Consider the following 25,473-nt stretch of genomic DNA (forward strand, 5'->3'; position numbering starts at 1 on the left):
TTCACAAAGTAGTCCTAACCAATTACTTGATCCGATACCTATATTATTAGGATCTAATCCAGGACTTACTTAGATTAGAATTGTTCAGGAGTTAGAATAAATACTGAAGTCTTTCATCGACTCTTTTGAAAGAGATCTATCCTTTCTTAAATATCACATATAATATAAACAAACATATATATGTGACAGATTAAACTACGAAGGAAATGGTTACATTTAAATAATTTGGACATTCATAACTTAAAACAGATTAGAAGAAAATAATCGAACATCAACGCTGAATTAGGTCAAAAGGCATCCACGCTTGCAATCGAAAGCACGGGAATAAATGAAGTATCAATATCAAAAGCGAGTACACAAGGCGTTAAAGCGAACGCAATAAACAAACATTTGGGTAAAGAATAACATCCACTAATAACATAACGGAAGCACCATCGATCTAAGTGGTTGGGCAAACGTGCGCGCGCGCTTCATTGATAAAGCTCGCAATTTTGCTTGTCAGTCGGGAGAGTACTGCCGAACGGAGCAGACCTCCCATTGTGCGCTTCTCAGCGCTTATCTTCCATCCGGCGGTGGAAGCAACGCGGCAACCACGCATCTCTCTGGGTGTTCTAGAGGAACCAGTGGCATGGTAAATTGTGATTAATCCCCTTAAGGATAATGTTCCTTTTTCTGGACGGATCCCGCTTGCCGCCTATTGTCTCGAATATAATAAAATTGGTATCGTATTACGTAATGTTAATGAAAATGTTTGGATTAATTTTTATTTGGATTGGAGAAATTTTCTGGTATAGGTGCCAAATTGTCTATTAATTTACTTTTTATTCATGTGAATTGAACTTATTTTTCTTGACATGTGAATAATTTCAGATACAATAATTAATTTGTCTTAGATATAATTTTCTACTAAAATCAATAGTTTGGTTGATGTCTTTCATCATCATCATCATCAACATCATCTGTAACTTTACCAGTTTCAACTTCAAAACTTTTCAAGTCCATTTTGCAACTTCTGGAATTCTCTTCAAATTTGCTTAGAATTCTGGAATAACAAAATCGTGACAAATTCTCACATCCTGATGAAATAGGGCCAGGGTTACCATCGGCTGGTCCTGTTATCAGAGGAGGAACCGCTCGAAGGCTAGTGATTTGCGCAATCGCAGCGAAATATCACGTCCGTAGCTAAATTCAGTTGTGTGGGAATCTTTATGTCTATCGTATCTGCTTTGAAACATATATTGTATGATGTGCTTAATTTGTATGTGTAACATTTAAAAACTACTTTTGCTTAATTTTCAGTAGAGGAATGTTAAACTAGTGAGTCACCGCAGAAACGGGAACCTTATCAATTTGAAAAGTTTTTGCTCAAGAAACAATTTTAGTGTAAAGCTAGATCAGTGATATTCTAGAAAGTATTTAATCACCTGAAATCTGAGTCCATACTAATACTAGAGCAGGAAGTACAATGTCTGATTAAACGTATTACCAATGTTATTAAACAATGATAATAATCCAAATAATAACAAGGTAGATGTTGACAAAGAAGTGATAGGCTAAACTACTTCTGTAGTTTTCAGGTGATTAAAGACTTTCTAGAATATCTAGCTTTACACTAAAATTGTTTCTTGAGCAAAAACTTGAGCAAAAGCTTCTGCTTTCAACTTGTCTAAACGATAGGCTTCTGAAAGCGCCTACTATATTTTTGAATAAATCATGTTCACAAATGTGAAATGTAACTTTACGTTGTTTTGTAAAATTTTCAAACTTTATCCTAGTTTTATGTTCTGAAAGAAAAAATACTACTTTATTGAGACTTATATAATATTTTGATATCAGTTTCATTTTGTTTTGACCATTATTTATTTTGAAATCAGTCTATGCGCTTAATAAACTCTATTACATATAACACATGTTACTGCTAAAAACTGGCATACATTCACATATGAAAAATCCATGCCAATGATTCATGAATAGCCAAAGGTATATTTTCTTCCGTATTTGATGCTATCGCCACCTGGACAAATTTATTGGACAAAGTGATGACATTAATATTTCAATTATTTTGATAACAAAACTATATTACGGCAGTGTCCTATTAGTTCTTCGTTTCCTTACCGAGTAAGATATTTTAGATGTTCCAATCTGTGTCTGAATTTCTAAGGCACCTAAACAAATGTAACAAAATTTGATGACAAGTTACTATAATATAGTAAAAGCAAGTAAATTAAACTGAACGCTTCGCTAGTGCACTAGCAGAACGTTCAGTTTATTGCCGTGGTGCCACGCACACGACGACGGTCGATGAATGTTTCTCGTGTTGTATAAATATGAGATTTTTCCGAACCCAACACAACAGCTAAGCTCAACTGAGAATCTTGTCGATCCAAATGGTTTCAGAAACTCTTGAAAGCTTAAAATGTGAACTCGAATGCAAGTCAAGCGCCTACCTGAATTGGCCACCACGGCTTACAAATGTATGATTGTCATACATTAAGCAAATGCTACGGTATTTTACGACTACGACGTGCCAACAATGAAGTCAGAACCGTTCTAAGCTCAGCGGTTATATCATTTCAGACATCGTCAACATAGTGTAAAACAAGATTAATAGACTTGTCGACATTGGCCCTAAACCTCTCGCAGCTAATTCGCCATTGTGTTGCACTTTACTGTAAGTCGTTATGAATTATAACCAACAGTTAACTGTCCCTTCGGCTGCTATTGTCAGTGCGTTATAAAATTTTAGGACCCAACGTATTGCTTAGGAATAGGAAATTATCGTAGCGGTGAAATGTCGCATGGTCGCAGAATTATCTTAATGTTGTTTAAAAGCAAAAATTTAATATTTACAATATACAGAAACTAAGGTAAATTCCACATAGTGTTTGATTATCAGGCAGATAAAAGACATTAGAAAATACGAGTAAAATACGTCATTTTGTTGTTATGGAAAAATTATTTTTTAGCAGACGTCTCCTAGTTATATTTTTGTATTTATTTTCTTATTTAGTCGTTTGTTTAAATTATATTTTTTTAAATAAACGAGTTCAGTATTAAAATATATAATACTAGCTTTACCGCGGATTCGCCCGCGTTAATTTTCCGGGATGAAAGGGACCCTATGTCCTTCTCACAGGTCCTTCTCCATACTTCAAACTACATATACTTATGCAAAATTTCAAGAAGATTGATGGAGTAACAAACAAACAAAGTTACTTTCGCATTTAATATTAGTTAGGATATCTTAAGCCCTTAAACTGCTAGCTAATTCATAATGATGCCGCGGTCCAAAGTGTAGAGTTTCAGCAATCTATACAGTAAATAGTGCGTGTTTGTCTACACAAGCGTACTTTAAGATTTTATCATATCGCTATGACATAATAAGTACGAACAATATTATCTTCACAACAAAATTCTAGTTAGTATAATTCAGTTCTAAGTATGTTCAGCTTGAACATTTTCTTTGAACGAAATTGAACGAAAGTTCAGGATATCGGAAAACGTGTTGTGGAACTCAAATGTAACTCAGCAGGACACCTGGCAAGCCGAAGTACGATTGTCATGATAGAGAAAGTTGCTAACAGAATGGTGGTCTATAGATGGCAAGCGAACCGTAGGGTATCCCAAGGCAAGATGGGTCGATGACTTGAGAAAGATCGGAGGTCGAAGGTTGAGAGAGGCTTATATTACCCAGCAGTGGGGTTTAAAGGGCTATCGATGACGATTATGATTATTCATTTAATTAAATTAGTTTTATTTTGTTTATTGTATGCATATCTAAATAAAGATTTGCCTTCAAAGTCTTTGTCCTTTAAATAATGACGATAAGAGTAAATTTCGCTTTTGTGAAATGTCTTGGATACAATATCATCAAGCAAAGAATAACTTGATGTTACATATTAACTGGTTTAAGTAAACTATACAATACAGAGACAAAAACGAATTCACTGAAGTTTCAATGTAAATATTACTGTGTTATCTCAAAAATTTGGTGAGAAAACAATGCCGTTTAGAAGTTATATTTGGAAATCTGAGTGGTGGAGCCACAGAGTAGCGTCGTAAAGAAGATTGATAAAATAATAATTATTAAATAAAATACCTAAGATATTTTTTTATTCACTGCACACATTTCACATGATCACATTTAGATAATATAACTGCGTTGGTTTCCGAAGAAATCAATGTCATTTGATTGACAGAAAGCTTTACAAATACTTATAGATTTTCGTAAGGATTTTTTATTACTGTGTGATAAATATATTATTTTTAAAGTTGTGCAATGAAGTTTTAATAAATAAAATCAGTTGTTAAAAGAAGAATTAACTATTGACGATGCTTTGCTCGTGTAAAATCATAATGAATTATATAACTAAACCTTCCTCAGGAATCATACTAACCAATGAAAAAAAAATACCCGAATCAGAATCCAATGCGTAGTTTTAAAGATCTAAGCATAGGAACAGACAGACAGAAGGAAGCGACGTTGTTTTATAAGATAAATCTTTCCGTAGAATCAGGAATTAAGAAAAATAATTATGTATGAAAACGGTACAAGTGATAGTCGTGATAATTTACCACAACAATACATATATAATATCTCATCAGATTAGATATCCCATCGAAGCAACCTATTTGGAACAACGGGCCGTTGAGCCGGTCCGTGCCAGTAGGAAGCGGCGATCAAAGGAGCACTTTGAGATAGTTCTGTCTGTCTGTGAAAGCATATGCGGCTGAAATATGATTAGGCGATGATGAAACGTCCACTTTTGTATTTACAGTATCAAGAATAACGTGTTAGATGTTATGGTAATAGTTGCGCCCAAGAATTTTCAAAAATTTTGACTTGGTACTTTTTTTCGCTACTTGGGGTGCGTCAACGTTTCGTGCTTGAAATGAACATTAATTATGAGAATTCTTTAATTTAGTTTTTTTATCCATCACAAATACAATAGCATTTGAGTAATTTATCACAAAATCTCTCAAATGTTATGTACGAGTATAACTTCAATAAAGTTGTCTAATATTTAAACAAATGTTAGAACTATATTGTCGCACTTGACCTCAATATATTGGTTGTAGGGCGAATCGATTGTTGACATCGGGTCACTTGCATCATAGTATCGATTAACATTTGTGACAACAAGATTCCATATAATATTGTCATTCCATATAATACTGATTTAATTTAGCGGAGATAAATAAAAATAAATATCCTTTAAGCGGAAACCTTCTTTAATTTAAATAGATTGCCAAGAGCCAAGGCGTAAGTAGGAATTACCTCCCAACCTTCACTATACAGGCCTGTAGCTCCCTAACCGAATTAGCTGTACTAATTAAGGACAGTGTCACTAATGTAGTTTAAACGGGGTCGTCGTTCAGAACAGTATTTTGTGATAACAGATAACACTGTCAATCATTTTGATTGATGATTTTTTTTTTAATTTTCGTTCTACATTTTCTAGGACAAGTCTACGAATTTGAAGGTTATTTTTCATGTGATGTTGGATGCTACTGTTCGATGTGAGTTTTTGTATGTCTGAGGGCGAAGTGCGATTTTACATTTCACTTCTCACTATCGAATCGATTCGAAGTGAGACGCAGCGAACCAATCATATTGCGTATGGTATGGTATGGTTGTCGTTGCGTCACAATGGTGCACTGTGATTGGTTAGCTGCGTCTCACTGCGAGTCGACTCGATGGTGAGATGTAAATAGCAAAGTCGCACTACGCACACTGAGCGTGAGTCTCTTTTTTGTTTTTACGATGCAATACTTTAGTTTTTTTTTCACTTTTGTTCTGTATTTAAAAATAAAGGCACTGATTTTTAACTATTTATGAAACTGGCCACTAACAAAAATAAGTAGGTGGAAACAAAAGTTTGAATACATATTAAAATACTATTTTCTATTAAATTTGTACCTAAACTTGTAAATATATAGATACTCTTAAGTTAACCTTCTAATTAGAGACGAATAAAGTGAATAGTATTTGTGTCTATTTAACCAATTAATACACATTCAGCGACAAGATAAAGTAATAATAGCAATGTCTTATCTGTTTAGAAGTTTAGTACAAAATTAGATAAAGTTACATACTTAAATGATTTGTCTTTAGCATATTAAGATTTTAATGTAACTATGTCGAATTTAGTTGGTACATGAGGAAAACGTGAATTGTTTTATAAAAACAAAAATCAAGCCTGACTACTTGTTTTGAAATTTTTGTATAAAATTATTTTTAACTTAATTATTTTTATGTAAGATTACTTTCTGTATTAAACCGTGAATTGTGTTTTTCAAATACTGGTACCTAAAATTTAATCTAAATTCGTCCGGTAAAGTAGGGAACTTCACCCGAAAAAACCATTCTCATTGTTTTGTATATAAGTATATAAATGCTTAATTGTAATTAGCAGTGCCACTCGGCTTTGCTTTCATGGGAATTTCGAGATTCTGGATAGCTATCATTGCTATCATACACGAAGTTCAACCAAACATACATACAACATCTTCACCATAGAAATCCCTAAATATGTTATTATTGATATTTTGTAATGTGAAATCTAGAACATTCTCTCCAACAACCTAATCAAATAAACACAACGAAATTAAACGTGGACACGGCAAGATCGGTCGTTGACCCCGCTGCATTGAATGCAGACGGCAAGGCGCCTCTTGACTCGATGATTGATCGATGATCGTCTATCGGCCATCGCAACTCGTTTCGGTTGCTGTTTAACCGTTGATGTGCATTACTATCGATTTATCGAGATACATTTCAATTTTCAACTTTTAACTATTACTGCTATATTTTTTTTCTAGGATTAAGTAACTGCGTTTTCTAGCTTGAACGAACGAAGAATGCTTTCAGATTAAAATCCGCCAATTGTGCTTTTAAAAATTGTATTTTTGTGCAATAAACCTTAAATAAATAACTGCTATAGTCTAAGTATAACATAAAACAAATAAATATATTAGGACAATCACACAGATTGAGCTAGCCCCAAAGTAAGTTCGAGACTTGTGTTATGGGATATTAATACTAAGTCAACGATACCATATTTTATAACAAATATAAACATCCAAGACCCGAGTCAATCAGAAAAAGATCTATTTCCATCATGACCCGACCGGGGATCGAATCCGGGACCTCTCGGTTCAGAGGCACTTTTCACTTTACCACTGCGCTACCGAGGTCGTCTAAAGATAAGTAGAGTAAAATGTATTTTACTCTACTTATCACGATATGTATATCGTGTAATTATAAAGAGGAGTGTGGTGTCACTAAATAGCAGGAACCTGTGTTATATATAAACAAATTTTTTTAGCGAAAAATTGTCTAAATATTATCGAGAATACGAGGTGAAATTCCAAACTCCATATTGGTTGTTTAATGAACAAAATTTCTTATAAACAAACAAATACAACCTATTCTGGAGCAATCAAAAATAAATAGAAAATAGAATGATTGAAATTACTAATTAACAAAAGACCAAAACATCACATTAGAAATAGTAATAAAACTTGACCGAATATGATAAGTCGAGCTATTCAGTTAAAGTACCATACTAAATGCACTATTAATCTTACTATTAGATCAACTCATTGCACTTGCACTAAATCACTGCGTTCCAAACCTACTATTATTAATTAACCGATAAATAATCTGGTTTCGTGAAACAGTTAATCTATTAAAAGCCCGTAACTGATTATGTGTGTGGTAATTAATAGTTCTGGTGGTGGGCATAATTAGGAATGTCAATTAATAAAATTGGGTCCATTTTGGTTCTGTCCTGTGAGATATAGGGGCCATGTAAGAAGTTATGGGATCAAATAAAAAAATATTTAATGAATGCATTCAGATTTCATTCCAGTCTGTACTTATCACGTATACGTTACCACGCAGGCACAAAATATAATTTGTTGAGTTTATATTTTATTATATTATGTACTAGCCCGGAGCTTCGCTCCCGTGGGAATTTTGAGATAAAATATAGTCTTTAGCCTATGTTGGATAATGTACCTTTCTAATAATGAAAGAATTTTTTGAAATCGGTTCGGTAGTTTCGGAGATTGCCCGCCCCAAACATACAAACTCATAAACGCGGTAATCGTTTATGAGTTTGTATGTTTATAATAATTCTATAGATTTATCTATTTTTGTTGTTGAGGAGAAATTGTGCCAGAAACTTTACAAAGGATTTCAACATCGTCTGTATTTTTATCATTTTTCAGCATTTTACGTACTAAATAAAAGCCAGGATGGTAAAGTTCTGTATCACCGAATGACTAATAGTATACTTGATTAGTTTATCAACCCTAAATAAGTTTTGATTGATTTAAAACCGACTACAAGCCTTCCAATGTGCAAATGGTAAAGAAACGATACAAAAAATCCATTACAATATATTCTCTAACATGTACAATCAACGTTTTAATAAAGGTTTAAAAAATACATGTACCGTCTTTATTACTGGCTCTAATTGTTAACATTAAACCTAAGTCTAATGCGAGATGGTTGCTATCTAAATAAATGATGGCAAGGCGGTATCAAGTTACATTGTATCGAATTGTGGTCACCATATTATAAGGGCCTGTTTACAATATAGCAATAAATAAATAAATATATTGGGACAAATCACACAGATTGAGCTAGCCCCAAACTACTAGGGATACTAACTCAACGATACTATATTTTATAACAAATACATATATAGATAAACATCCAAGACCCGGGCCAATCAGAAAAAGATCATTTTCCATCATGACCCGACCGGGGATCGAACCCGGGACCTCTCGGTTCAGTGGCAAGAACCTAACCACTGTGCCACCGAGAGATGGGACGAGTTGAAATATAAGTAATTTATTGAAATATAAATTTTTGATACAAGCCTTTTCTTGACGTCATGCATTGTCATCTAATCTAAACGAATATACAAAAAAATCTAATTTTAATCGGCAAAATGATGAATCTTTACAGAAATAGCCAAGAAATAGCGATGTTATATTAAGTCAATAATACTAATAATTACATCATCAAGTTGTACCACTGGACAAAAAAAAATCCAATCAAGTGACTCAGTTATTCACTCAGTTAATAAAAGTTTAACTTTTGGATTAAAAATAACATGTTTTAAAAATCTATTTTGTTATACTGATCAATATAACTTGCGTCGTCAATTTAATGGACACATCCATGCAGACAAATAGATTTTACAAGTAGATCAAATTGATGTTCAACTTTTTATGTGTATTATGTATTACCCAAGAAAATCAATGTCGGGATTTTAATTGTTTTTCTTACATTTCTTCGGTTAGTGGAGATCGACCCTAAGGCATTACCGTAAATAACAAATCGATCGACATCATATCTCAGTAGATTAGCTTTAAAGCCTAGCACTTTCCGTCATACATATTACGGTGCGCACTATTATTAAATGGGGAATTTAATTTAAGTTGTTTTATGTTACACGTTACGACTAGTGTTAATTTTAGTTTCGCTCCCGTGGGAATTTACACAAATGCACGATGAACTTGCGATTTTATTTACATTCTAAATGGTAGCGGTGGTGGCGTAATGGTTAAGACGCCCGCCTGTGGATCGAAAGGTCCCATGTTCGAATCCTACTCGTGCCACATGAGTTTGTATACCAATCTGACTCATATATAGTTAGTTTTCATAGATTATCACCTGCTTCCGGTGAAAGAAAACATCGTGAGGAAACCTGCACACTGGTTGACTAATAACTTGTGTGAACTTCATTCCACGTAATGACCACGACCCTCAGCCATGAGGACATACGACTATGAAGAAGAAAATAAATCGTAGTTATATATTCAGCGGAAACTTTTTAATTAATACTACTTCATACATTGGTGCCGATTTACCCGAACGAGCGTTACACATGTGAACGAGACATGTGCTTAGTTTCTTTTTTTTCGAGGGAGTTATTACACTAATTACTAACATTAGTGTTAGGAATCATTCAAGTTGCCCAAAGGCATATGACATGACTTTTATGACTACCTACCGCAAACTTATGTGGCACGAGTAGAAGGCGAACCTGGGACCTTTCGATCTCAGGCGGACGCTCTTAACCACACTAGCTGTATTCAATCAACAGGGAATATGCTCAGATGAAAGTCAGAATGTGTTCAGCGGGTCTAAATAAGTTAAATTCAAAATGTAATGTCCCGAAGTCGGAATGTTTGTTCGTCCGTTCCTCCGGATCGCTGTAACTGTGGACGTTAATAACCGCTCAATTGGGGACACCCGTCGCTTGTTCATGAGAAACGAGCAAATATTTTATAGACCAATAACTTTGAGTGTGCACTCTGTTTTGAATAATAGTTTTACAACTGTTTCCTTTGTAAAACCAAAATGTTCAGAGGTTAGCCAATCAAATTACGTTAAACTACATAATTGTAATTTGCAAAACGCTTTGAACTGATTTCGAATATTTTTGTATGAGATCTGTTTCAATGTTCTTTGATTTAAGTTGAGTAATTTCCTTTATCGGTTACCTTTATGATTTAAGAGCATACTTAACAATTAAAGGCGCGAGAATAACTTATTCCGGTCTGATCCACAAGACCTTTCCACCGCCAATTATTATTATAATTCCGGTCTTATCCATTTATTGTCCGATCCGATCCTTGCATTATTAATACATATAAGTATAGTCAATTGAAAAACAGTTGGCAATGCAAAAATATTAAAAAATAAAATAAAATACCAGTTATTATATAATTATACAAAAACCTAAATAATACCAAAACAATAAAAGTACAGACAAGGCGGATTATTTCAATTCGTAAACAAAGTACTCGACAAACATTACTTGATAAAAATTTTAGAATATAGATAACAAGATAAAAGAAAATCTGATCCCTTATGGATCAGACCGGAATAACTCGCGTGAATGCCTTTGAATACAATATTAAGTGCTTTATATGAAGATTCTTCAAAAAATATGTTATGAGCAGGAAATAATTTGAATCTTGAAGATTTAAGTTCTCCGGCATCCTCGTTATATGTAAGAATAACATTAAAAAATATTTCCTGCAAAGTTAGCAGAACAATCTACTTACATATATACTACTGGTAACCAAAGGCAAATTGAAAGTGGAGGTCAGTATGTTTGTTTGTATACTCTTTATTGCACAAAGAAAGCCTTAAAAAAGAGACATGATGAATGATCATTTAATCATTAAGATGGTTAGTGGCAAAATGGGTGCCTCGTGTATTATTGATAAGATATTAAGAACTATAGCTAACATAACAGTACAGCTCTAAGTTAGCTCGTGTTAAGACGTAATGCGTGCTGCACGAATTAAATCTTATGCAAAATGCGCTTTAGTGGGTCCATTGTACTTTGATACAATTTTGTCTCTGTTTGTATCTGTATTGAAATTTATCGTATCTAATCTGATAGTATCATATCATGATATCAATGAGTTATTTATGCTAAAGATGAAAATAAAAAGCTCTCTGATATTACTATGAAGTACAAAAATAAAATGAATGAATTTCTACAGGAGGAATAAAAGTTAGAGGAATAAAAATTAACATACAGAAACAATGATTACCTAAATTACAATGCTGGCTTTTGTATCCGAGATCGACTCTAAGCACGTGTTGATTAATAAGATGTTTCGTATCTCTCAAGTGGTCAACAAAGTGATCTGTCAACGACCAGTGATGTCACAAATCACAGCGTTATAGAAGTAACAAGTTATAATGCAGTATTTTCACTCCGAACTATTGTTGTGCAGGATTGAGCAGTGATATCAAAAATTACAGGGTTACAGAAGTGACACGTTATGTTACGATCTGAATTATAACTCTGACCAACCACAGGATAGTGCAACATTTTGCACAAACTCCATAACGCAGTGCAAACCACATCTAAAAAGTGAATCATAGATAAATTTCTGCTAACTAAAGCAGATCTTACATAAGTTTAAACAAATAGGTGAACTGAGACATTAGCCTATTGCATATTTCAATGTTTTAAAGTTGATGTTATGTGAATCATCATTTTCAACAATTTGATGTTAATCCATTCGATTACATCTTGTTATTATGATGTACTTTGTTCTTATTTCCATATATAGATTTTGTCATGTGTGTTTTATTTGATTTTTAATAATCTTGATTTGCATTTTCATTAAAGGTCTCAAATTTGATCTTACTCGTGTACTTATAACAAGATATCTTTCTGTATCATTTTGTAACCCCACGGGGTACGCGCTTCCATCGCCGTAATAATAGGAACGCAGGCAAATAGTGCCACTGACTGACCATTAAAAACTTGTTTCTTAGTAGTTAGGACTACATAGCGTCATGATTTTTTTGATTCTATATCATAAATAACCTCATCATTTAGTATTCGTCCGAGTAAGGCATGTGCTATTGCTGCTTCCTATTCTTCTGCCTGTGTACGAACATTGCATTGTACATTTTGCGAATTATTTTCGGAATGTTGAATATTCGGCTGTGGTTTTAGAACAGCATGCCTGATGTCAACCCTGTTTGGGAATGAATATGATTTATATTATAATAGAAATTTCCTTCCGGCCTCTGTCTGCGGTAAAGCAGCCTGTGTCACTCACTAGCTTCACACCAAAAATCACCGTAATCCAATTCACCATTTTGATGTGAAAGTAGGACAAATAAACAAACATACTTTGGACGTATGTTTTGTGAAAAACTAACAAAGAACGGAAATGTACTCACAATATTTGAAACCACGAATTTGTTTGGATTCTGCATGTCTAATGAAATGATTTAAAAAAATATAGAACGCTCTCGGTACATGGGCGATTGCCTAAACAACATAAAAATAGCAATTAAAAATCAGAACGACGGCAAACTTTACAACAACTGCAGTAAATAGAGAGATTTAGTGTTCCAATAAATCTATTTAGATTTATTTATGGCGTTATTTATTACTGGATTACTAAAAGTTGTAAGCCCAGCGTGTATGCCGCTAACACGAAAAACGTGAATAATTTTTACAATTAATAAAGAGTTAAATGCGAAAAAATGTGTTCACGCTCCAATCGATTGCCTAACATAATCTGTGTCTCTGATTTGTCCCTATACATATTTCTTTAAAAATCAGCTGATTCTCTGAAATCTTTAGAAACTTTGATGCAGTATCTTCATTTGAGCCATCTCTAAAATTAGATTACTATGTTTTGTTGACACAAATTGACTTATAAAAGAAAGTGTGGCAACATTTATGATCAAGTAGGCACCTAGTCCTTCAAGTACTTCGTCTATCAAAGCATTTTTAACAGGCTACATAGATCAGTGTTTGGGGAGAGCTCGTTAGGAGCATTCATAACCAACCAGTGTCCAGGATCGGTCCGTTTTTGTGTCATCAGAATTTGATTATCGATATTTAATGAAGGCATTGAAGATTGAGACGCCTTGTCATATATGATTACTAGATTTTAAAAGCCATTATTAATTTATTGTTTAGGATAACATCGATTATTACAGGAACTACTAAAGTTACAGTTATCAGATATCATTGTCAATCATTCATCAATTATGTAAAAAAAATGTGATACTCGTAGCTATCGGACTTAAAAGTGTTTTTGTTGTTTTCGCAATAAAGATATAAGTTGGCAAGGCGTTAGTTTTTATCAAATAATTGTTATAGAACTTAATTAAAACGCGAAACAATTTAGTAATATCCCACAATTCAGTATCAGCTACGCTAGGAGATGCGGTCATATGCGTGGGCGCATGACTCACGCCTGATTGATCGGTCTGAACGATCATTGGCCAGATACAGGATCTGTGTCAGGAGTTTCATTCATATGGTTGCTTTTGTAAACAAAGTCATATTTTGATTAGTGTTATCGATCTAGTACTTGGCCCTTTAATTTCCGTGTCCAAAAGGGGCAAGTAAATTATTTAATAACTTTGTAAGAAACGATTACCACTATCGTTATTCCTCATTTGTTCCTAATTTTTATTTTGTACTTGTGTAAATGTTTTGAGTGAATGCAAGTAAGAGCTTACACGAATTTATTCTGAAATAGTTTTCTTTTCTTATTGTCTCAGATATTATTCTTAAACGCAAAGTAAGTAGTTTAGTAATGATTATTTAGTCAAAGAGTTATCGTTAGTTTTAAAACCAAAAGTAAATAGTTTAGATCGGATATAAAGTCTCAATCTAGCAGGATTTCGCTAACTGACGGGTAAATATTTAATCTGAAAACTCATTTTGCAACAATTACAACGATCATTCGTTGCAGTTGTTTAGTTAAATAGTCAAAATGGCTGCAGTAACGAACCTTACCTAAAAAGTACCAAACCTGACCTAATATTTACCTCCTCATTAGCCACCAAAAGGCCATAGGATGCCCTAAATCAGAATGACTTTATAAATCACATAATATGTTAGATTCTCCAGATATAACTGCAAAATATATGTAGGGTGCGTTGGACGGTCGTCGGCCGCAGTTATCATTTAGCATAGATTCCTTGACCGCATGTAGCTGGGTTCAACATAAGATCAGGACAATAGAGGCAGATCTATTACATCGCTAATCAAGATTTTGTTTCTCAGAAGACGTTACTACAGAGAGTTTGATTTAATATTTGACAATACGGAGGTTTTCTGTAATTACTTCAATCCGGATAAGGCATTACAAAATTTGTCCATAAGACAATATTTTATGGGTTTTATAAGGTAAATTTTAGTCGTTGTAATAGTTGGTTTTCGTGATATAGATATAGGAAGAATTTTTTGTAAGCCACCAAAGAGATATATGAACTGTCATTGATGCTGGCTACAACACTACGATAAATATACAAACTCTACTGCATAACAAATTCGAAATCTCGTGGATTCACTATTTACAAAGATGATAATAAAACTGGGTCACATCGCTTTTGGTTATGACCTCGCGCACCAAAACAATGCACTTCTAGATAAAGAAGAGTACTTTTTTAATTAAAGTTATCAAATCTTTTTTATGTAGGTAAAACTTGTGTTTATCAGCCTTTATTAGTATATCTAAATAGTTTTGATTTACAATTACACTAAAATCATAATATGTTGGTGTAATGTTATTGTTAACAAAATAATAAATAACACAGGTATATTCGTTTTAAGGGTGATGGTTCCAAGATGATATTGCGATGGCTGCTGCTGACGTTGGCCGTGGCTGCGGTGTCAGGAGACCCTTACTACCGCGCCAGCACGCCCCGGACCAGACACTGGCCTCGGATGCGAGACGACAGAGCTATTTCACAATTTGTTGGGTAAGTTATCATGTTAACACTCAGTTGTATGTACAAAGAGGCTACTCGGAAGGCGTAAGGTTTCTTGGTTGGAACATCAGAGTATATCTGGACAGATGTTCAGATTTATGTCGACATTCGTTTAGAGAGACGTTCGTCTCTCTTATCTTTTTTTTTGAGCCGTTGAGCGTCGGAGCTCAAGGTCCGCTTTGCTACTTTTTCTCATCCACTTCGAACGGTCTTTGTCAGATCATTGACGCGCATATCATCATTTACGACATCAAGCCAGCATTTCTTTGGTTTGCCCCTTCTGCCCCCTTCAAGGGTTAAAACAATTATAATTGTGATGAAATTTCAGACATTCTCTAAAACGAAAAGAATCCAAAAGATCCGTATTCTCCTAGCAGGTATACTAAAAGAGATATATAGGGAAGAAATGAGTTCTGTAATAGTGCAATAAGTTAACGTTTGTGGTAGTTATATAATCACTATTAAAAATCTGTATTTCTGGTGACATTTTTTCTTACGTACATACGTATGTACGAGCTTAAAAGTCTACAATACCAGTAGTGCAAAAACTGATGGGCAAGATTGGAATTAAAATAGCTTTCACGTCGACTGGACATTGAGTCATGCAGTTAAGTGGAAGAATGTCGCCAATGTGATTGTTGATCTACCACGTGCGATGAATCCCGCGATATTGCTTCGGTACATTGTATTTTTTGCTTTATAAAGTCAAAGCATTTATTCAGAAATTAAGCCTTTACATGTATTTACTATATTTACCATAGTACGTCTAATCTATACTACTATAATACTTATAGGTTTTTTAGAAAGTTACAAACTACTATCATTTCGGAACAATCAATACAACAGTATTGGTCCCTATCATGCCAAAATTACTCTCTCTCATAATACAGTATTTCTTATGGGGCAATTAGGCCCATAAGGGCCTATATTTAAAGGTCTGCAGCAGATATAGTTTGAAACTGAAATTATTCCAATTAAAAAAAAAAATAAACGATTCCAAATTAAATTAATAATAAATAAAATAGTTATTAATATTAACTTCATGTTAAAATAACTATTCGTATATCTAGTTTGTTATATTTATTGAACTCAAGATATCAAAGTAGAATTGAATTCAATATTTAGCAACGTGACATGTAACGACAAATTTTTGATCAAACAAAAGTTCAAAGGCATCATTGATCCCATCATTGCGTCTCTGTTTACCTGTCGTTCCACACATTCTGTGTACTTTGACGTCACGTTAATTTATATCGTTCGTTGACTCTTGCTGTTTGTTTAATTAAATTGGTGTTACATTCCTCAATTACAGACTTTTTGAAGGCAAACATTCTCTCTATTGTGAATCATCTTCATTGTAACCAATCTGTTTGATTTCTATGGAGGAGCTAACGAACATGTCATGCGATGGTAAGGCCTGAGTTTTGACAATAGGTCTGCTGCTGTGGTTGGCTTTAATGAACGCATGTTTGTAGTAGGTGGAAAAGTTTTGTCGAGTTCAAATATTTCAAGATCTTTTAATAAATAACGTAAAAAATTTTGGCCAATGTTCTTCCGCTCAGTCAGTGTTAGCTCGGAGCAATGTTAGTAAATCCCAATTATTTTCTCGAATTTTGAATACCTAAAAAGTTTCTAAAACATTAAATTAAATGTCTCATCAAGAACATCTATCTGGGAATTTAAAAAGTGCTTAAACTGTCATACTTACATTGTTTGCAATCAGTATACATTATTTACACATAGTTGTTGCTAATGCCAAAATTGAGATACAATTTCGGACATTCCATCAACTAGGAAATATCTGTCAAGCAATACAGTAACCCGAGCCAGTCATAGTAGTGGCCGTGGGTGTCCACGCGTGGGTGAATTTCACGCTTATAAGTTTGGGAGTAGACGGGAGCGGAACGGGTTCACTGGGTGAAGCAAGGTCGGTGGAAGATGCGATTAGCACGCGTGTTAAAGAAGCTGGTCAAGGATGGGATATGCAATGGTATCCATATGTTCAACTAGTAGATTGTAGCTTCTTGATATAGTAATATAGGTATTATTATAATAGTATAAATTTGACGTCATTATGCACGTTACTCTGCAGAAGCCAAATTGTGTATTGTTTCAATGTCTTCAGATGATCATTGATAGAGAGTGACTGATCCGTATATTAATTATTAAATATATCTACATCTACGTTCTATCGAAATAAAAGAAAGGTCTGTGGTGTTGTTTTATCTTTTATGAAACTCAACTCATTACTAGTGTTTTTACGAAGTAGTAGTTTTAGTTTTCAAAATAGCAATGACCAATAAATTCGGAGTATTAAACTATTTAGATTGTTGTAAACTTAAATAATTTATATACAATCATGACGTTCTTAACTGCAACTGCATTACTGTTACAAGGTCTTAAAATAAGGATTTTGGTTCAAAGTCTAAGGACAGCTGATACAGTGCGCCCTCTGACCTGAGAATTAGTTCGTATGAAGAAGCGTTGCGAATCGCTTCGTCCTTTATGTCAGAAATTGCTGTGGCCATTACATCCATGATGAAAATGATGTAATGGCTGCTAAATATATTAATGGTTTTTTTCAAAGACACGAGATCAAGTTTGGTTGAGCTATTTTTGTAAAACTCTTTTAGGGTTGGATAATATGGTGAAAATATAAGTTTGGATATTATTTCTAAACGTCAAGTCTTAACGTCAAGCCTTAAATTATCATCGCGAAAATCATTACCTGTATTTTTATCGCGTATATGGTCAGTCGATGTGTGCAACCTAATATTATTGTGGACAGAAGTTCGCAATAAATTCCTGACAATAAGTAGTTTGTTTAACCTAGTACAATCTCTGTTCCAGTCCACACGTGTGTCGATCCCGCAACAGTACGCATTGCTGTCCAGGGTGGACGTCAAGGCCGAACTCTCTACTATGCGTTGTTCGTAAGTATATCCATAATTTCAAAAATATCGTCGTGTTGCGGTACTAGTTGGCACCGTGTGGTTTTTGTGGGTTCAAGTCCCAAATACCTGTCCGACTTTCTGTTTCGCTCTAAGGTTTTACCGGATTTATGCCTTTGGTCCGTTTTCCTAGTTACGAAAGTTTTTTGTAACCAGTTTATGACAAGCAGTTGCTTGTCATAAACTGGTTACAAAAAAAGGCAATTTCATTTACTGTTTCATATCAATTTATAAATAATTTAACATTATCAATATTCATAATTGTTTTTCAATGTTTACCACATCATTAAAAAAGTAATTGACGACCTCGGTGGTGCAGTGGTAAAGTTCTTGCCACTGAACCGAGAGGTCCCGGGTTCGATCCCCGGTCGGGTCATGATGGAAAATGATCTTTTTCTGACTGTCCCGGGTCTTGGATGTTTATCTATATATGTATTTGTTATAAAATATAGTATCGTTGAGTTAGTATCCCATAACACAAGTCTCGAACTTACTTTGGGGCTAGCTCAATCTGTGTGATTTGTCCTAATATATTTATTATTTATTTATTTATTTTTTTTTTGTCACTCTTTTCTATGATAGAACAACACAGGGAGCGTCCTGTCTTCATCACCTTTTACACTTTACAAGTTAATATTTCACCCATCTAGGTACCACTATATATTGTTGCCTATATTATATATTTTATTATTATATATATATATTTAAATGTGAATAAATAATGTGAAAAAAAAAATTCAAAGAAATCCATCATAGTCATAGACAGGATCGATAAGAATAAAAAAAGGTCAGTTTTTTTAACTTTATTTTTTTTTTTAACATTATTTTGAATTCCAGCACTTTGCCGGACGGACTGCGGGTCTCCAGGGGCCTGTATAGGCCCCAACATGTGTCGGTGTCCAGGAGGCGTTGAGGCTCCCAGTTGTAACCCCAATGGATACCCTTATATGAGTGAGTGATCGATCTTATTGGATGACAAGGATATCTAAATACTATATTTATATGATGTATCAACCAAAATTGTACAATTGACTACGTAAAATAATAAATACATAAAGATATTTATGGCTCCAAAGAGCCATGAATGGAGTATTAGGTATAAAGAGAATGAATCGCGTTCGAAATACCACCTTACGCTCCATCACGCAAATAATTGACGTCGGTAGGAAGTCTGGAAACTGAAGTGGGATTGGGCGGGTCATGCAAGCCGCATGGCGCCGGAATGATGGGCCACAAGAGTGACTACTTGGTTCCCGACTGATGGGAAAAGATCGCAAGGCAAGCCGAAGGTGCGATGGTCCGACGAACTGTCGGCCTTCGATAAGGAATGGCAACAACTGGCGAGGAATGGAAGTGGTTGGAAACAAGGCTCTCTTTGTTTTGGCTGTTGCCCAGCAGTGGGACCTGAGAGCTACATAAAAGAAAAAGATATTTAAATAACTAAACGCAATAATTAAATGTCACTTTAACAGATCAGTTTTATTAATTACGTAATTCACTATTTTATTATTCTCATAGCACATTTCTTGGTTTTGACGTTAGAAAAAAGTATCTGAATTGTATGTTCATTTTTACGCTGAATTTGGGCTTCACGGTGTCATAGCCGCGAGTGCAACCGGGAAGACGTGAGGATAAAATAGGAGCCAACAAGCACACTTTTCACAAGTTCACATTAGCACGTAATAAGGTGCAGGTGGAGCAGAGTGGGTGCATTGCATTATGCAGTCGGTGCATCTCATTGCTCTGGTATTCGTGGCTTATAGCGCCAATTAGCTGGATCTAGTGTAGGATTAACGTTTTAAGTTGTTGTTGTTGTCTAAGGATTAATTGAAGCTTGTTTAGGAGAACGTTGATCTTTCTGTCAGTATTAGCTTTTGCCTGCGGAAATTTTCCACGTGAACAATTATTGTTCCGGGATGAAAGGTACCCTATGTCATTTTTCATACTTCAAATTAGAAGTAGGTACGCAAAATTTCAAGAACATTTGTTGAGTAGATATGTGTGTGTGGTAACAAACTTACATTCGCATTAATAATATTAGTTAGGATTAAAAAAACACTGGCCTTATATTGTAAGTGCAAATATTCAAAAATAATGTTTTGTCGATTTGAAAAAAAAAAAAAAGATTACAGGGGGCTTACCACTGATTACCACTGAACTGCATCGCAAATTCGTACCATCGACTTATTTTTTTGTATGAATGCGATTCATTTTAGGTTCTTAAATTGAACTCAGTTGCATTGGAATCGTTCTGTAAATGTTGATGGTAGGCCTACAGGTCTTTTTTCATAATGGAGAAATACTGGCCACTAATAAACCTTCAAGATCGAAAAATAAGTAAAACTGACAGGTACAGAAAAATCGATTTAAACATTTTATTTTAACTTGGTTGTTGTTGTGTAAAAGTAGTATTATTCAAGATTTATTAGATATATTTATGTATAGATAGGTACGTAATAATTAATTTGATTAATATTGTCAAATCAAAAATGAATTACTATGGCAAACCATAAATACAATGAAACAAATAATTATCTAGATACCGAAACCTGTTACTATTGCAAAAAAATCTTTTAAAATGTGAATTGCAATATAAATTACCTCTAAAAAGACCTTAAAAGTCGATCAACGGATTTAGATAACTAAAGCTATTTTACTTCTTTGCGATACTAGCTGTTGCCCGCAGCGTCGCTCGCAGTACTTTTACTTAGGGAGATTATCTATACACATACACACGTATATATATTTGGATAGTATCTATTCTGAATGTCATTAAAATTGGCTTATAGCGGTTTAGCCCCGAAAGTGTGACAGACAGACTTTCACATCCAAATATGTTTCCAAAATACATTATAATTATTACAGATGCCCGAACGCGCGGTGGGTGTCGTCGCATCTGTATGAATGGTGGGACTTGCACCAACGGAACCTGCGCCTGCGCACCTGGCTGGAGCGGGGAGTTCTGTACTGAACGTGAGTACTTCTAATATATATCTACTTAGTTCCTTTGCTACTAACTATAAGATTGATTTGGATGAATTTTTAGGTACTCTGACAGCATACAACCTGGAATAGCTTAAAAGTATATCAACGACCCGACTTCGCACAGCGTAATACACTGTTTTATATGTATAAAACTTTGTTAATAAATTGTCTAATATGGAACGAACGTTTTAAAGAACAAAGCTTAGAAATAAACAAACGCTATACAATACAGTGATTCTCTCTTCCAGCAATCTGTCGCGAGCCATGCCTCCACGGCGGACGGTGTATCGCTCCGGACCGCTGCGTCTGCTTCCACGGTCTGTCTGGTACCCGCTGCGAAATCGATCGACGAACTGGTAAATTTTGTGTAGCAAACAATTTCTTTTCACTCGTTGCGCTGGCGCATGATATTCCTCGTCTTGTCCTCTGCTTGTTGCAGTTGTAAATAAAAATGTAACGTTAGGACCTGAATCACTGTTAAGACTAGTTGGGCATAAGTAACACCTTTTTTATTAGCTTGCATAGTCGGAAATGAAGTGTACGTGTGTGTAGTTAAAACCGGCTTTTATGTTTACCTATATATTAATTAAAATGTTGAATCTTCTTTTGATGCTGCCACTGGATGGTTTTAGAGACAGGAACGATGAGTGATGAGATGAGGCATGATGAGGAACAATCATTCAAATGTAGAAAATTTCAAAATAACATTTTCATCAATCATAAAACATAACGTAGGATTTTTTAAACATTATACGCGAATTAAACTACGTCTAGTAGTAGCACCACATCTTTCAGTAGCAAAATAGTCAAAATCCAGTCACACATTTAAAACTCCAGTAATAATTTTCTTTATTGTAACTATTGATTGTAAATCATGTAACAGCTACCAATTCAAGCAAATTATAGGATTTTATCAATCAATTACATTTTTTTATTAGTTTATACGTAAAAATTAACTATGTCAATATACAAAAACTTCTCCAGGACCATGTTACACCGACACGCGAGGAGCTCTTTGCACCGGTGCTTTAGAAGGAGTGATGTGTACTAAAGGGCTTTGTTGTGCGACCGTGGGCGTTGCTTGGGGCCATCCGTGCGAACGATGTGGGGAGCTGGACTGCCCTGTGGGACATATAAGGAATCTGGCTACCAAGGAGTGTCAGGTATTTTTGTAACTAGTTGTTCTATTTTATTGTCACAATTGTCATTACAACATTTTACTCCATCAATATATGTTTCAGTTTTGTTAAGATTCACTTCAACATTCAAAGCATTATCATTTTTGGTCCCTAGTTTAATGCTAACATACTGTGTAAGCTTTGTTTAAACAAAAATGTAACGTATTCTAATAATGTTCCCTCTCTCTAGATTATTCAGTCGTAAAATTATAATAAACAATATATGAAGATATTCTAATATAACTTGTTTGCAGGATATCGACGAATGCGCCGCCGTGCCCGGTCTGTGTTCAGGAGGCCGGTGCGTCAACTCCATCGGCTCCTTCTCCTGCGAGTGTCCCCCTGGACAGAGGAGACATCACATCTCTAATAACTGCGAAGATGTCGACGAGTGTGAGGATCCCGACATTTGTCCGGTAAGCTAATGTTGGTTATAAAAAATACGTATGGGTCCAAGGATACGTCCTTGAGGAACCGCAGTAAATTCAACTTAATAAAATTTAACGATTTTGTTTAGACAAATGTCATTGATTGAAAATTATTAATTACATTATTATTACCTATCTGCAATAGAATGATACATCATTAAAAAAAAATGGACTTGAAGTTCTATGGAGTCGAGAGTGGAGTTTAAACTAAGAAAACTGTGTACTAATATAAAATTTGTTACAGAATGGAAAATGTGTGAACACTGATGGTGATTATTACTGCCACTGTGATCCACATTTTATTCCGAGTCCAGATAAGAAATTCTGTATTGGTAAGAAATAGAAACTTTTCATATTAAAAGCGATTTATAATACAACCAGTAATTTACTTTTATCATTATTTCTAAAATAAAATACGAAACGACATCTTATTTTTGAATACGTCATGTTTTTTTTTATTTGAGAAATCGAAAGAATCGAATCTGTCGACAAAGTAATTTTGGTGAAAGGTACAATAACATGATCGGTCTAATTATTTTGCAGATGGCAGAGTCCGCACGTGCTACTCATACCTCAGCGAGACCGGCGAGTGTGCCGACGCCCTGACGATGCCGCTCTCCAACCGCGACTGCTGCTGCGGATACAACATGGGCCGAGCCTGGGGAGACATGTGCACTCCTTGCCCTCCCAGAGGGTCCAGTGAGTATATTATTATCATCTAGCCACCATAATCCGGTGCAGGAAAACATTGTGAGGAAATTTCACTCCAATTGATAATTTATCATCTAGTATGTGATGGTCCGACCAGATTCGCTCGTCTCTGTAGATCAAAGTCAGCGACGCCTTTCGAGTATCGATCATAGATCCAAATATTGGAATACAGTGCATAGGGAGGTGTCACATAAGGATCACCACTTTCAGCAATAATAATACGATGCAAGGTGGAGGTGTGAAAGGGACAACCATTTTATTAATATTGCCAAGAAAGTCGTTGTGAGTGTTTCATTCCAATTAACGACCATAAACACGACTGTAAGAAGAAGAAATTCGAACAAGTGGTGGAGAAACTGAAAGGAAATATGTTACCAAATATGCCCGGATTATGTGTTAAACTTCCAAGAAGTAAAAATACCATTTCTTTCCCCAGCTGAATGGTCACATTTGTGCGGCGGCGGCATCATTCCTAATATTTGGAAGCGCAATCAAACCAACGGTGGCGGTGGAGGTGGAACTGGCGGTGGTGGTTTAGACTACGACGATTTGACTGGAGGGGAGCAGCCGCCACCGAAATTGGCTAAAATCAACGAGTGTATGTTGAGAAGTGGAATTTGTAACCTTGGAGACTGTGTCGATAAAGATATTGGGTGAGTTAGCATTTTTATTTTTCTGATTTTTAATTGACGTCGATACAGTATTTTTGTTCTTACCATTGTGTTCTGTGGCTTGCTATTTCATTTTACACTATCCGTGTATTGATGAAATGTTCAAAGAAGTTCTTCTACTTCTTCACATAATTTTCTATTATATTGATCCTCATTTAATCATCTCCATTCAATATTTAGTTGAGTTTAGTACAAATGGTATTTTTATGTTTAGTGTGAGTACTTAACTGTTGATGACGTCATTTAGATGAAAGATTTCTTTAAAATCTCTAATTGTGCTAAAGTGATAAATAATTTATAATTTTCAGATACGAATGCAACTGCTGGCCTGGCGCTGAGAAGACAGAGAATGATGGCAACCCGAGCTGTATCGACATTGACGAGTGCGCACTCGAATATTGCAAAGGTGGACATTGTGTTAACACGCCCGGCTCTTTCGAATGCAAGTAAGTGTTTGTCTGAAATAACTGTATTGCTCATAAAAAAATAGGTACAAGGAAAATTACAGAAATTGAAGAGAAACCTTAATAGCAACGGAGAACTTATCCCATGAAGGGTATATAATCTCTTTCATGTTTATTAATCTTTATGTCATCATCATAGTCCTTGAAGAATACATACTTCCTATGGATAATCTCATGTCTAGCTTTATATCCGTTTTGCTTAGATGCCCACCTGGATACGACCCCGTGGAAGGAGGTCAACGTTGCAGCGACCAAAACGAATGCGAGATGACCCACGGAGGCATGTGCACCAACGGCGAATGTAAAAGTTATGGTAACAGGTACGTGACTATTTTCTATAACATAACAAAATCCACTAAAGATAATTTCGCAGACACACAGACAGACAATAGCAGAAAGGATTAATTTGAATTTTACACTATGTAGAGATAGATATCATGAATTTGTCGATTAGTAGAGTTCTATACCTTCACTATTTACATTGAAGTTTTCAAAAATACTATATTTTACCCTAGATACGAATGCGTGTGTAACCCTGGCTTCGAGTCCACTCACACCGGCAACGCGTGTCAGGACGTGGATGAGTGTCGCGACAACCCCAATGTGTGTCGACACGGTCACTGCAGGAATACGCCAGGTTCTTACGAATGTCAGTGCGATGTGGGATTCGAGACTACCGCTGGAGGATACTGTGTGGATATCGACGAGTGTTCAGATAGAAGCTTGTGCAAGGTAAGAAATAAAATGTTTTAAGGTCTACTACTTTTCAGATGTGCTATAATTAGTGTAT

At 35.0% G+C, this 25,473-nt stretch overlaps 1 protein-coding gene across 3 annotated transcripts in view; it reads left to right on the plus strand.

Moving 5' to 3' along the window:
* Positions 1 to 509: 509 nt before the first annotated feature.
* Positions 510 to 25,473, plus strand: part of LOC128675740 (fibrillin-2-like) — a 46,580-nt gene continuing 21,616 nt past the window's right edge. For 2 of the 3 annotated variants that reach the window (XM_053755342.1, XM_053755346.1), the window contains exons 1-14: positions 624 to 720; positions 15,138 to 15,286; positions 18,146 to 18,228; positions 19,084 to 19,197; positions 21,112 to 21,219; positions 21,480 to 21,587; positions 22,216 to 22,394; positions 22,664 to 22,825; positions 23,082 to 23,169; positions 23,381 to 23,536; positions 23,985 to 24,201; positions 24,528 to 24,665; positions 24,887 to 25,003; positions 25,199 to 25,415. In XM_053755342.1, the coding sequence (XP_053611317.1) occupies positions 661 to 720; positions 15,138 to 15,286; positions 18,146 to 18,228; positions 19,084 to 19,197; positions 21,112 to 21,219; positions 21,480 to 21,587; positions 22,216 to 22,394; positions 22,664 to 22,825; positions 23,082 to 23,169; positions 23,381 to 23,536; positions 23,985 to 24,201; positions 24,528 to 24,665; positions 24,887 to 25,003; positions 25,199 to 25,415 (1,896 nt within the window). In that variant the 5' untranslated portion in view covers positions 624 to 660. Of the gene's footprint in view, positions 721 to 15,137; positions 15,287 to 18,145; positions 18,229 to 19,083; positions 19,198 to 21,111; positions 21,220 to 21,479; positions 21,588 to 22,215; positions 22,395 to 22,663; positions 22,826 to 23,081; positions 23,170 to 23,380; positions 23,537 to 23,984; positions 24,202 to 24,527; positions 24,666 to 24,886; positions 25,004 to 25,198; positions 25,416 to 25,473 lie in introns of all 3 variants that reach the window. The other variant, XM_053755343.2, reaches the window with a different exon arrangement.

This window comes from Plodia interpunctella, chromosome 15 (assembly GCF_027563975.2).
Source record: "Plodia interpunctella isolate USDA-ARS_2022_Savannah chromosome 15, ilPloInte3.2, whole genome shotgun sequence".
Lineage (NCBI taxonomy): Eukaryota > Metazoa > Arthropoda > Insecta > Lepidoptera > Pyralidae > Plodia > Plodia interpunctella.